The sequence below is a fragment of the Pyrgilauda ruficollis genome, unplaced genomic scaffold (genome assembly GCF_017590135.1).
Source record: "Pyrgilauda ruficollis isolate IOZ18807 unplaced genomic scaffold, ASM1759013v1 scaffold59, whole genome shotgun sequence".
Lineage (NCBI taxonomy): Eukaryota > Metazoa > Chordata > Aves > Passeriformes > Passeridae > Pyrgilauda > Pyrgilauda ruficollis.
In genome coordinates this window covers 3,552,199-3,566,608 of record NW_024527599.1, presented here as the reverse complement: position 1 = coordinate 3,566,608, position 14,410 = coordinate 3,552,199, and the positions used below count along the sequence as shown (strand labels likewise).

The 14,410-nt window shown below is 55.2% G+C and overlaps 1 protein-coding gene across 1 annotated transcript; it reads left to right on the top strand.

Moving 5' to 3' along the window:
• The first annotated feature begins 229 nt into the window (after positions 1 to 229).
• Positions 230 to 13,104, top strand: ADORA2B (adenosine A2b receptor). The gene is made up of 2 exons (XM_041482460.1): positions 230 to 891; positions 12,106 to 13,104. Exons 1-2 carry the CDS (start codon positions 527 to 529, stop codon positions 12,785 to 12,787), a joined length of 1,047 nt encoding a protein of 348 aa, XP_041338394.1. The 5' UTR covers positions 230 to 526; the 3' UTR covers positions 12,788 to 13,104.
• Positions 13,105 to 14,410: the final 1,306 nt, after the last annotated feature.

The following is a 14,410-nucleotide window of genomic DNA, read 5'->3' as shown; positions in this document are numbered from 1 at the left end:
GAGTCCTCGAGTTTGGGGACAGCGAGGGCAACTTTTTATTCCGAATTGTGCAAGGCGGTGCCCAAAACCTCGGGGGAGCCGTGCCGGGAGCGGGGGTGCGGGAGCGGGGCCGGGCGCTGCGGGGGCGCGGTGCCGGTGCCGCCGGGTCCCGGCCAATGGCTCCGCGCCGCGCACTCCCCGCCCCGCTCGCCCCGTGAGCAGAAATAGCCCCGCCGCCGCCGGCAGCGGCTTTTCCGCGGGGAGCGGGCGGCAGCGGCGGAGCATCCCCGGGCGGAGCATCCCGGGCGGAGCAGCCCCGGTCGGGCCGGCCCCGATGGCCCCGCGGGTGGCGGCGGGCGGGCGCTGAGCGGGACCCGCGGATGCCGGGCGGGGGCCGGGCGGTGCGGGCAGCGGGGGGCCGCGACCCGGGGCTCGCCGCGCCCCTCCGGCCCCCCAGGGCCGCGGGGAGCCCGGCCATGGGCGTTCGGCTGCCCCGTGGCGTGTTGGTACCTGCGGGAGGGCGCCCCGTGGAAAGTCCCTTCTTCCCATGAGCAGCGCCTGCTCCCGGCGCGGGGCGCTCGCCATGGACACTATGAAAACCACCTACATCGTGCTGGAGCTCATCATCGCCGTGCTCTCCATCGCTGGCAACGTGCTGGTCTGCTGGGCTGTGGCCATCAACAGCACCTTGAAGAACGCCACCAACTATTTCTTGGTGTCGCTGGCCGTGGCCGATATCGCCGTGGGATTGTTGGCCATTCCTTTCGCCATCACCATCAGCATCGGCTTCCAGGTGGATTTTCACAGCTGCCTCTTCTTCGCCTGTTTCGTGCTGGTGCTGACCCAAAGCTCCATTTTCAGCCTGCTGGCCGTGGCCATCGACAGGTACCTGGCTATTAAGATCCCACTGAGGTAAGAGCTGGAGTGGGAGCAGGCAGCCACTATTTCTGGCAGCCCGGGTCTGATCTTCCTGCTCTTATTGTGCAGGAGCTTCCAATCTCTAGTGCTGCCCCAAAAGTTTTGCTGCTGACAGGTGATGGAAATACCAGAGGTTTGTCAGTAGCTCGCTGCAGGAATGGGATCAGTGTCCTACTTCTTGCTTCGGAATACACCTGGAAGTTCAGTTTCTTGAGGATGTTTGCCTTGGGAGGGTCAGAGGTTTCTCGGGCAGGCCTGCAGTGATGCAAGGCTGTGTTTGGGATGGCTGTGGCTCATCGGTGCAGGTATTTATACAGCCCCTTTATTGCCGTGTCCAGGCATCTCCCAGGTGATTAAATAGAGGGGCAGCCACTCTTTCTCCTCTTTCCTACTGTGAAAGGAGAAAGGAGAGCAGAAAGATTCACACGGCAGATTTTAGAGTTTTACAGTTCAGTCTCATCCAAGTGCAGCATCCAAGTCATGAATTGTTTTCCTTCTAATTAATAGGAATTGTATTAAAATGGGGAAAACTGTATGGAACAGAAGTTACAGGCACCTCTCCAGTGGGCTGGTGCAGCAGCTCCCTTAATCTGCACCAAACCCCGGGCTTTGCATTGTGAACCACCCGAGCTTGTTCATCTCAGTCTCCTCCGTGTCTCGGTTGTCCTTCCCTGGCAATAAGACATGGATGGAGCCCCCCGGGAGTGCAGGGCATCTCCAGGGCCTGGCGGGGGCAGAGGCTGTGGGGAAGCAGGGCAGGTGAGGCAGGGACCTCAGCTGAACTCCCAAATTCCCCGGGCTCTGCTCGGCCCCGGCATCTCCCGCGCCCGAGCAATGAACTCACCCTGAAACAGCTTCAAAAAAGAGAAAACCCTTTCACCCTGTTCTGGCACCTTGCATCTGAGACCTCGCAGAGGTTGAGCAAATATTAATTAGTCATCGGGCAGAGGTGGAGAAGCGTGGCTGTGTGTCATGCGAGCGCGGCGCCTGGAAATTCCGGGGGATGTAGCGGGAGCGGACAGCAGGGACGGGGACAGGGACAGGGACAGGTTGTTTCCAGCATCCCTGACCCTGTTTCTGACCCTCCCAGCCGGGCTCACAGAGCCACCCTGGCTCCGGAAAATGCTGTGGTGTCTTTTCACCCTTTCGCTCGGGGTTTTCCCGGGATGGAGGGGCAGCGGCACGGCAGCAGCTACAGAAGCAGGTCAGATTTTTCAGTTTCAGTTTAATCACACCCCTGGCCACAAGCTGTCAGGCAATAACTCTATTTTTGTAGCACAAGCGCTTTCTGCAGCTGAGGAAACTGTGGTGAGGGGTCTGTGCTCTGCTGGGAGCCGGGGGGAGCAGAGGATCAGAAATGCCCTGAGGGATCGTTCCTGTGCTCGCAGAGGGAAGTGGCTTTGCCAGCTGTGTTTCCTCCACTCCTTTTCCCCCAGTCCTGGTCTCCAGCAGGTTTGCTCGACTCTCCATCAGGGCAGTTCATCCCAGGGCACTTTTGCCTTGCTTCGGGATTCTTTCCCAGCTTCGCTTTCCTCACCCCATCTCACGCCAAATCTTTTATTCCATTTGCACAAACGTCTTTATTCCTCTGAGTCCTTTCGAGCTGGACACAAATGGAGACCAACGAGTCCCATCCTAGGCTGGCTGAAGTGCGAAATTTGGATTTAACTCCATCCTGGCATTGAGACCTATTTCAGTGCTCTCAGAAGGTAAAAAACTCTTTTCAAAGGAGGGGAGCTCTCCCTGTGAGGAGCAGGACAATGGACAGGCCACTCCTCAGTGACAGGAGATTTAGGGACTGATACGGAAAGGCTTTTTTTAGTTGTACACCAAGATCAAAAGGGGATAGAGGTTATAAATCTACACAGGCAAAACCCTTCTGGACTGCACCAGGGTTTTCCCAGCAAGGCTTGGTTGGAGTTTTCTCTTCAGCATCTTTATTCCACAGTGCTGCTGGCAGGGAGGGGAGGAACTTCTCCCACCACCCTCTCTGGGCAGGAGCACATTTCTGCCATTTCTGGAAGCAGGGTTGTGCTGTGGGAACAGGAAGCTGGTCATCAATTTCTAGGAATGGAGACTGTAGGAAAAGCTTTTTTCATTTAAACACCAGTTCTGGAGGCCAGTGTAGAGGCTGATATCAGGCCATAAAGTATTAAATGTTTAAGAAAATGATTTGTGCCCAGCCCTGTCCAGCGATTACCATAAATAATGTGGTTGTTGCAGAGCAGATGAGTGTCCTTGTCACATGCAGTGTTCCATCAGCTCCCTGTGGAAAGCTCAGCAGGGACATTAAGGACTGGCTGTGCCACATTATTTAATACCCTTTCAGAGTTGTTTGAGAGGCTGGGCAGGCCTGTGGGCTGGGGTGCACAGCAGAACTTTGCATTACAGCCAGGCTAGTAATGGATTTTTCAGCTCTGTGGCTGAACCAAGAAATCCCATGGGGAAGAGGAAAATTGTTTCAGTGAAACTGGAACAGTGATGTTGGGAGGTTTCAGTGAAGCAAAGTGATCCTGACCAACCTGGCAGATTTTGGGTTGAGTTACCCAGCCCTTCCGATTTGGCTGTTCTGCTCTTTGAGGTCAAGACCTCCTCACTGGGGAAGGAACTGACAACTTCTCATCTGGAGAACTACAGAACAAAAATCTTATTTTAAAAATGGTGGTTTAGAGCCTTCCCTCTTCTGGCTAAAAATATTTGCTGAATTTGACCCGAAGCCATGAATTCTTTCTGTCCCTCGAAACTCGTATTTCGCTTGTTTGCTTTTGATGAATTTTCTGTTTGTGGAGAAGCCCCCACCCACGCTGCCCATTCTGTGCAGCTGCAGCTCCCAGCCCTTCCCTGGCTCCCTTCTCCCTTGGCCATCACCAGGAGGCAGCTCCTTGTCCTTGTCCCCTCTTCCTGCACCCTCCTGGCTGCTGCCACCCCTGAGTGCCCGTCCCTGTGCCCAGCTCCATCCCAGCTCTCCTCTGCCAGCCTCACCCCCCCAGCACTTCCTCCAAGCAGAATATCCAAGCCAGGGAATTGAGCATCTCTCAGCAGCAGCAGCAGCAAATCCATCCTGCAGAGAGCACTTGGCACAGAGGCTTTTGCTCTCTGGCTTCCTCCAGGGCTGGATTTCACCCCACAGTCCCGTAGCTGGGAGCCAAAGAAGATTTGTAGGTGGAATAAAACAGTTTCCTTTTATTTGCATTAACCCAAATCCTTTGGCGTGGCAAAGAATTGTAGGTAGGGATGGATGCCTGGAACAAACGTGTCAGGAATTAGGGAGGGAGAAGAGAATCTGTATTTAGAGAGCAAAAGGAGAGTGAAACACTAAGAACACACTGTGTGTGCCCCTGTCCACTGGTACCTCCTGCAGGACAGTGACCATGGTGCTGCTGCCTGGCAAACACCCCAGCTGGGACCTGCCATGGGAAAATGATCCCCAGCTCCCTGGGATCTGAGCTGATCTGCTGCTTGTCCTGGGTTTAATTCTCTCCCATCTTCAGCTTTACCCCTTGCAGATGTGCAGGACTGATGTTCCAGGGAAGCTTTGCTATCAACTGGAATCCCAGCCACATCCTCTCCCTTTCTGCACATCTTTGAGCCCTTGATGCCCCTCCTGCAGCCAGAGGATGCTCTTATGGATTCCCAATCAGTTAATGGGATCAGGATCTGTTAATGGTGCTGCCCTGACCTGCCTCTGCTCCTGCCAGTGTCCCACAGGAGCTGCTGCCCCCCTTGGCTTTGACATGAGGAAGGCAGGAGTGCAGCTCCTTCCTGCTGTCCTTGTGGGACAGATTACATTTGGATTATTGCTGGTTTTCCACATCCTTTCCAGAGGTGGCCTGGCTGATGCTGAGGCTCTGTGCTGCAGAGGAGGGGTTCCCTGTGCATTCCCCTGCAGGGATCTGTTCCCAGATCCCTGTCAGATCCCAGCTTGCTGCTCAGCAAAGCAAACTGCTGGGATTTGATGTCAAGTGGGAGGGCTGGAGCTGCTGGGGAGCAGAGAAAATCCTCCTGGTGTTCACCTGCCACTGCCATGGGCACACAGAGCTGCAGCTGCTCTTCCTCCCTGTGCCCTTGCCTCATTTTCTTCTTGCACTGCCCTTCAGCTGAATCCCTGGTGAGTTCTGCTGCTGCCCTGTGGCTCCCGTGCTGCGCCCACTCCTGAGCTTCCCAATTCCTGCTTCCAGAGCCTCCCCATCCCCAGGATGCTGTGTCTGCCTTGGTTATCACTGAGTTACAAACTGAAGTGCCACAAACCCAGCAAGGGCAGGAGGGCTGGGCTGTTCACTTGAGCAGTGGAGCTGTCACATCTTTAGGGAAGTTTGTGGCAGCCAAGGGGGACGTGGGAGGCTCTCCCAGGGCTGCCACTCGCTCCAGGCTTTGGGTGCAGCCAAAACACAACAACAAAATCAGCAATAATCACATATGCCCTCGTGGCAATAAAGTAGAGAGGGGAAATCACAGCTATTTTTAGCTGTGAGCAGCCTGGTTTCCTTAAAATGCATGTCCCAGATTTTTATATCTTTTCCGCACCTCCGAGGCCACTTCCCTCCCAAAAAAACACAAAAGTCCTGACAGGAAAAGGAATTGGGACCTCTCTGGGACCTCTGCCCCCTCTGCAGAAGCTGGGGACAGCAGGGATGCCAGGGAGCATCAGGGATGTCAGGGCTGGCTCCAGGCTGTTGGCTGAAGGCACTGATCTCCAGGCTGTCAGAACCCAGATCTTTGGATTTAGAAGTTTTTTATTTTGTTTTGGCCAGCTCAATCTGTAAAAAAAAATATATATATATATGTTAATTTTAAGATTTTTTTTTCAAAAAAAGGAACTTTTGAAATCCAGCAAAATTTTGCTCCAGAAGATCTTTCGACCTCTCCCTGCAAAAAAATACACAAAACCAAAATGTTTTGGCAGAAACTGTTTTATTTTGAAGTTGCAAGTTTTTGCTGTGTTAATTATCAAGCTGCTGCTTAGGACTTATGTGAAATTTGCTGTTTGCCAGAGCAATGAGCACAGACCACAAAACTGAGTCTTTGAGGAGTGCTCTGCCCTGGCCCTGGGCTGCCCCAGGCAGGGACCACGCGGGGTCTGGGGACTCCTCTTACTGTATTTGATCCACAAGATGCCAGGAATTGGTGACTCCAGCTGTGCCTCCAGATGTGTCAGTCCTGTCCCCGCCCCACCGGCTCTCAGGCTTGCAGAAGAGACTGAGTTTAGGGAATTTGTGCAATCCAGAGAGAGGATTAACTCCTAATCCAATGGATGACATCAGGCCTAGGCAGGAGCCACAAATAACCTGGGAGTGCAGCAGTGGGGGTGTGTCCCTGTGTGTGTCCCTGCTCTTCCACCCTGCAGTGCCCTGTGGCCACTGGTGTCACTGGGACCAGAGCTGCTGGACCCACTGGGACAAAGGACAGAGCACAGTCCCTGCAGGAGCAGCCCTTGGCCATGTCCCCCTTTCCCAGTGTTCAAACCTTCCACGGGATTGTGCCCCTTGTGCTGGCACAGGCTGGGTGCTCTGTCCAGCCTGGAAGTGCCCAGGCAGGGAGGAGAGGATGGGCTGGCACAGGCTGGGTGCCCTGTCCAGCCTGGAAGTGCCCAGGCAGGGAGGAGAGGACGGGCTGGGCTCCTGGAGCTGCTGGGATGGCTGGGATGAGGCAGGGTGGGCTCGGTGCTGACCCTGCCCCATCCCCCAGCCAGGACAGCTGAGCAGCAGCTCGGTGGGGCTGCTGGGTGGAAAGGCAGCGGTTTGGAAACTTTGGGAAGGGGGTTCCACCCCTTTCATTGCAGAAGGAGGGATCCAGCAGGGATCTGCCATCGCCCCGTTATCGCAGTGAGCCGGCGCTGGGAGGGGCAGCGGTCAGCGCTGGGCGGGATCGCTCCGAGCAGCTGCCCCCGACCCCAGCCCCTATCTCACCCCTGCCAGGCACCTCGACCTCAGCCCCTGGTGCTGCACGGCCAGGCCTGACCCTCGGGGAGCTTGGGAAGGACAGAAACCCCCAGACCCAGCACTGATAAGGCTGGGCTGCAGAGCCCCGGGGGGGCCGAGGAGGGGCTCGGGCTTTAAACAGGGGAGAGCTGCGGGGCTGCGTTCTAGGGCTGGCTCAGGAACAAAAAACACCGGGATCACGCTGGTTCCACACCAGTATCACACCAGTATCACACCAGTGAGTGTGTCACTGATTCCACACCAGTATCACACCAGTACCACACTGGTTCCACACCAGTACCACACTCTGCTGCAGGCCCGGGGCCGTTTTGGGGCAGCTGCTGATGTTCGGAGCCGGGGGCTGCTGGAGCGTGGGAGCAGCGTGCAGGGCGAGGGGGCTGAGCTCATTTCCTTCCTGTGCTCCGGGGCTCTCGGCCTCTGTTTGCCCCAGCCTGGCTTGGCCCAGCCCGCCCCGCTGACACCCCCGGTGTCTGAGCTCGGCTTTCAGCCGCCTTTTCTCACTGCCGAGCAGCGAGCACGGGCAGATCTCACCTGCAGATCTCACCTGCAGCCCCCTCGGGCCGCTCGAGAGGCCCCGCACCCCCCAGCGCTGTCAGTGCCCAGCAAACGCAGGGCTGCAGATTCCCGTGTGAACCCCCCAGGTTACCCGGCCGTGTGCCATCTGCAGGTTTTATACCTCTCCGTGTTCCTCCGTCCCACGGCGCTGCACAGCCGATGTCCCGTGGCTGTCCCCTGTCCCCAGGAGCTGCGGGGACAGCAGGGGCAGGAGCCGGGCTGTCCCTGTCCCGGCTCTGTCACCACCCGGGAAGGAGGGCTCACAGGAGGGGTGAGGGCGTGGTTGGGAATATCCCGGGCAGGTTTTAAACCTGCAGCTCTTTGACAGCCCCGGCTCGTGGCTGGGGACACGGGGACCAGGGAGGGGACATTCCCTTCCACGCGGGTGGGCTGGGTGTGCCCGGGTGTGCCCGTTCCTCTGCTTTCCCTGCTCCTGAGCTCACCTGAGCCGGGCTGGCGGGTGACAGTGACAGTGTGACAGTGTGATAGTGTGGCACTGTGACAGTGTGACACTGTGACAGTGTGGCAGTGTGACACTGTGACAGTGTGACACTGGCAGTGTGACAATGTGACAGTGTGACATTCTGGCAGTGTGACGCTCTGGCAGTGTGACACTGTGACACTGGCAGTGTGGCCGGCAGTGCTGCTGTCCCCGCACAATGGGGACAGATGCAGGAGGAAGTGCTTTGTCTGCCCGGGCCAGGGACACTCGCAGATGTCCCACTTCCCCAGCTGACAGCGTCACCACTGCTCACAGCTCTGGCCGCCAACTCCTTCCTGGTTAAACAGCACAGCTTTTCCTTTTTATTTCTTTTTATTTCTTTTTCTTCCCCCCCCCCCTCCTCTCTAAGGTGCAATTTATGATTCATTTAAAATGTCCTGCCAGGATATTTCAGCTGCTGTGTGATCTCCATTCCGTGGCTGTGCATGGAGCACAGAGGCAGCAACGGTGCTTATTTTGTTATAGCTAAAACAAAACAAAACAAAAAATATTAAAAAATGAGCAAGATGCAAAGTACAGCTGTGAGGCGGTGACAAGGACACAATGCTTGGCAGCCGAGCTGCTCTCACCCCTTGTGAATGGAGGTGTCTGTGCATTTCCCCTCACACTTAAAATAGAAATATATGAATTGTCACTGGCTGTTTGTACCACAGCACCTGGCTGGTCCCAGTTCTGCAAACTCCATCTGAACCCAGCAGCCTGGGCACGGGGCAGGGTGGGAGCTGGGGAGCACAAACCATGTGTGGGCTCTGGAATTGTTCATCAGAGGTGATCCTGCTCTGGAGGACTGGGAGAAGCCAAAGCCCTTGAGCAGCCTCTGCTCTGGCCCAGGGACACAAAGGACAGCCCAGGGCTGTGTGGCACCACCAGGCTGTGACGTGGGACAGGCAGGGACAGGCAGGATTCTCCTGCTCCTGCTCTCTGACATAAATCACGTGGCAGTAACAGCCCCATTACAGAGTGTTTCCTCCAGCTGCCCAAGCCCTTCACCCCACAGGCTGAATTTCTCCTGCTGTGCTTTCCTTGTTTGACAGAGCTCAGGGCAGCAGGGCTGGGCTGAGCCCCCAGGTCCAGCAGGGGCTGGTGGGCAGATGCCAGGGACGTGCAGGACATGACTCAGTTCCTGCCTTTGGGAGCCAAACTCTGCCAGGCCGGGCTGGCAGCGTGTCCTGCTCTGTGCCAGCTGTGCTCAGCACCAGCCTGGGCACCTTGGCTGCTTCCCAGCCCCAGGAAATGGCAGCAGAAATGCAAAAACCCCAACCCCGAGCATCCTCCAACACACAGAGCGAGACTTCCGAGCAGAACCCGCTCTTCTGGTGTTTGCTGTGAGCTCTCCCAGAAAAGCTCTGGGGTTTGCAGGGGCCACGGGGGTGCTGCTGTGGGAAGGCCACCAGGAGCAGGGGACAGCTCTGTGGCCCGTGTGGCTGAGGGCACAGCGGGGACAGCCCCAGCTGCCCACGGGGACACTGCAAAAGCTGAGCTGTCCCTCAAGCAGTCCCTTGTCCTCTTGCAGTGACACTGGTGGAGTGCTCAGCTCCTTCCACCAGGACAGGAGCCTGACTCACCCCAGCATGGCCTCGGGGCTCCCAGGGCTCGGGTGGGAGCTGGGGTAATTAAAACCTTCATGCTGATTGCACCAGTAAAGAGACTTTGCCTGGCGGTGTAGAAGGAACTAACACATTGCCAGGTTATTTAATTCCAATAAATCATTTTAAAATATTCAGCTGTTATTTACATTAAGGCAACATTTGATGCCTCTGGGGGGAAGTGTAGAGGTGATTCAATATTTGTTATACATTAGTTGAGCAGACTTAGGTAAATTTACTTTAATAGGTTTTTTTTTGCCTAATAATATTAAGCCTAAAAGAGAATGAAGGATGGATTTGCTGGAGAATTCTGAGCTGTGAAAATCTGTTGGTTCCTCACTGTCTGACCCTGTTTTATGGAGCTTAGGGAAGAGCTTGTGAGACTCCTCATACCTGGATCTGGTGACATTCATTAATTTATTTTTTTAAGCATGTACTTAACTTCTGTTGACTTAAGGGCAATACAGGCAGGGTCCCACTGAATATTAATTAAGGTAATTAATTCCCACTAATATTATTAAGGTAATTAATGAACAATTCTAGGACATCAGGCTATTCTCAGTTTCACTCTGGGCTCTTCTGGCTGGCCACAGCAGTGACCATCAGCAGCACCTGCCATCAGCTGGGTGCAGAGATGGTGGGAGGGCTTTGCAATGCAAATTCTGGGGAAATGAAGAGCTAATCTGAGCAGGGCAGTTGTTCCCTGTGAAAAACCATCTCCACCTCTATCCTGGGCCTCCAGCCCTCCCCACTGCTGTCACAGGCTGGGAGCCCAGAATGTTTTCACATCTTCTCCCAGGAGATATAAAAATGCACGTGCCACGGTCCCTCTGCAGCTCCACTGGGAGCACTGGGAGGAGCCAGCAGCTCTAAAATAAACAGGCCACCAGGACAGCCACTGGAACATCAAGTGGCTTCTTGACTGGTCTTGTAAACCTTCAAGCCTTATCTTAGCAGAAGAGTTCAGGAGAAGAGCAGATGGAAGAAGCCTTACTTGGGGCCAAGTGCTCCCAGCAAGTGGCAGAAGTGAATGTCACCAGCCTGGGACCTCAGCATGGCCATGGTGGCTCCTCCTGTTCCTGAGCACACAAACCCCTCCATTCCTTCAGTTTCTGTTGCTAAACAATGGGCCCTTTGGCATTTTCCAGTCTCACCATGGTAGTTTTTGGGATGGAGCACCTGAACAGATCCTCTCTAAGCAGGGCAAGCCAAGCCAGAGCTGTAGTGCTCCCTTCCCACTGCAGAGCTGAGAGAGCAGCAGCTCCTGGTGCTCTGCAGCACTGACTGAGCCTGGCCAGGGCTGCAGCTCAAGACTCAGGCTTTGCCAAGAGATTGGGTTTCTGTCAGCTTCTCAAATCTCAATGATTTCAGGTCCCACAAGCCCAGACCAGCTCCAGCTTCTGAAAACTTAATGTGGGGTCTCAAAAACAACAGGCTTGACCTCACTGATACCCTACTTGAGAACTTCTCATCTTCTAAGTATTGGAACTTATTAACAATGAGAGAAAAATGCAGGAGAAGCCCCTCAGTGGCTGCATCTACCCTTCAGACACCAACCCATCGACTGTGTCCACAATTCTGCAGCACCTAAACGTGGCTGCTGCTGCTGCCTGCTCCCAGCCAGCCCAGCTGATGCCTGAAGAAGGAGCTGAGGGCTCCCCCAGCCCCTCTTTGACCCCCAGGTGGTGCTGGCAGACCCCCACTGTCCCCCCATCCTTGCAGGAGGAGCAGGAGCTGAGCTCACAGGAGGCAGTGCAGTGATTCACAGGCACAGCTGCAGTTCTGTGGGAATAAAACCCTCCCCTGCCTCACGGCCGGAAGAAAATCAGAACAAACGTTCTTAGGAAAGGAGGAGCAGGGCAGCCAAGCCAGAGTAAACAAGCACTGAGAGAAGGGTGTGGAAGGAGGGGACGTGTGGCAGCCAGCAGACTGGCTGGCTGAGGAGAGGACAGGAATGGGTTTCTCATGTTGTCTTCTGGCACTCGCAGGTTCTTCCTATCTCCAGACAGGGATCTGACTGATGCTTGGATTTTGGCAGCTGCTCTGGTTGCTCCCAAACCAGACTTTTGACTTTTGCTGCTTCAGGTTCCAGCTCTGCTTGTGTCTCTGAGCATCCGAGGTCTGGAGGGGCCATGAAGGGACTCAGTGGCATGAGGAAGCTGTGGGGCAGCACCAGGCTCAGCACTGCACCAACTGTCCCTGGGCCAGCCAGGAACTGGCCCAGCAGCTGCCCCAGCGTGCCCAGCAGTGGCTGCTCAGAGCCAGAGAGCACCAGGCACAGGGAGCCTCCCTGCCCGTGCCCTGCTGGCAGTTGGTGGTTTAGGATCACGCAATGATAAAGCTTTTTTAAGCTTTCAAATCCCTTCCCTCCCCTTGCAGGGGGTTTGTGGGCTGGGGCAGTGGCTGGCGCCTCTCAGGAATAGTAAATGAGTCACCTCCCCAAATCACGGGGTGCGGGTGGAGACACAGGTGAGAGGTTTTGCCCCTCGGGCGATCAGAGAGGTGAGGCCCCCTCGTGGGTGTGGCTTTTACCTCATTAACCAAACCACTGATGACTTTAACTGCAGGGAAGTCACCAGTGCTCATTTATATAACATTTGCTGTGGTTTTGTCCCGGGGGCTGCAGGTACAACAGCCTGGTGACGGGCAAGCGGGCGAGGGGACTCATCGCAGTGCTGTGGCTCCTGTCCTTTGGGATTGGACTGACCCCTCTGATGGGCTGGAACAAAGCCATGAGTGGCTGTCCCAACGCCACCAACGAGACAGGGACAGAGCCCCACGGCTGCTTCATCTCGTGCCTCTTTGAGAACGTGGTGACCATGAGCTACATGGTCTACTTCAACTTCTTTGGCTGCGTGCTGCTCCCGCTCCTCATCATGCTGGGGATCTACATCAAGATATTCATGGTGGCCTGCAAGCAGCTGCACCAGATCGAGCTGATGGGCAACTCCAGGACCACCCTGCAGAAGGAGGTCCATGCAGCCAAGTCTTTGGCCATCATCGTGGGGCTTTTTGCCTTCTGCTGGCTGCCCCTGCACATCTTGAACTGCATCACGCACTTCCACGAGGACTTCTCCAGATCCAAGCCCGAGTGGGTGATGTACGTGGCCATCATCCTGTCCCACGCCAACTCCGTCATCAACCCCATCATCTACGCCTACAGGATCCGGGATTTCCGCTGCACCTTCCGCAAGATCCTCTCCAAGATCCTCTGCAAGGCCGACGAGTTCCCCAAGTGTCCCTCTGAGCACAACCAGCACCTGACTGTCATCAACATCAGCTCCCCCGCGGCCTCGGTCACCGTGTGACCCAGCCCTGCTGCCCCGCTCCAGCCCGGCCCTGGCACTGCCCCTCGGGGTGCCAGCAGTGCCAGGAGTGCTCCGACATGAGCACGATGCACTCGTGCAGCTGTGGTTTTATTTTTATTTTTGTAATGAACGTGGTGCCTGGCAGAGGAGTGACCTGAGCGGGGACACCGAGCGCCCTCCTGCAGCCCCAGGGGGTGTGAGAGCTGTGATCCTGTTGTGTTTCCTTTCCAGGTGTTTCCCTTCCAGGTTGGACACTGACTGGGGAAGACTCACCTGCTGGGGGGGTGTTTCCCCAATTGTGCTGCTCATGTCAAGTCATAGGATCACAGTAATTTTCATATTTTCATCCCTGAAAATTTGTACTTGAATCACACAGAAATCAACTTTATATTTTTTTAAATTCTGTTGCACTATAAGGGGGGTACAAGACCCCAAGAGTTTCATTTCTCTGGCATATATGACAAATGTGGTGTAAAATCCATTGATAAGCTGAAGAAATCTTGTTCCTGCAGCATCTCCCCTGCCAGCTGGCAAGGGCTGCAGGCAGCAGCTGCAGGAATGACTCTGAGCCCACCAAGCACAGGGAATGGTTCCCTGGGAGTGCTGGATTTCACTGCCATTGGAGCAGCTCAGCCCCAGACCCGGGTGAAATCACCAAAGAGCTCTGAATGGCTTTGCTTTCCCTGGGAGTGCTGGGCTGGATTTCACTGCCATTGGAGCAGCCCCAGACCCGGGTGAAATCACCAGAGAGCTCTGAATGGCTTTGCAATGTTTATGCAATGTCCAAATTTAGCTGCAGCTCAGTGTCTCACGTAGGGGCACTTCCAGCACGAGTCTGAGCAGTTCCAGTCCCTGTCCCAGGTGCCCCACTCAGCTTCCTGCATCTGCCTTGGCCAGGGGCCACCTCCTGCCACCTGGGCAGGGCCTGGCTCTCTCCTCCCTCCATCCCTTCCCTTCTGTGTTATCTTTGGCTGAGTTCCTGCTGTTAATCAGGGCTGGAAACCAGCAGGGTTTCACCTGCAGCCCTGGCAGTGTTGCCAAGTTGTTGCAAGCCACATTTATCCTCACAACGAAGGATGGAATCTCTCCCTTTGGCTGCCTGAAACCGACCCAAACTCTCACAGCAGCAACAGAGTGAAACTCTCAGTGCTGTAACACCACGAGAGAAGGTCCCAGAACACTTGTCCACATGTGAGAGCTTCCAGTGCAGCTCAGCATCCACCACTGCTCCCTTCCCATGCCTCTCATGAGCCAGAATTCCTGCAGGTGGATGTGGAGCATCCCTAGCCCAGCTGTGCCTTTGGGCTGTCAGGCATTAACTCTGCCCAGGTCAGCGGGCACAGGAAGTGCCTTTGTGGATCTGAGCCAAACAAATTTCAAGGCAAAATAAAAATAGGGCACCTCCCTTGTCCCCCTCAATGAAAAGCTCTGAAGGTTTCCATAAAAATGTGAAGCAAAAGCAGCAGAGGAACTTTCTGCAGCCAGTGCAGCTGTGGCCATTGAGCTGTCCCATGGATGGAAGTGGTCTCCTCATTTTGTATTTGCAGGAACTGTTACTTTACATCCAAAATGCTTCATTTACCACCCACACCACCTGGCTCAGCCTGTGCCCCATTATTTCTG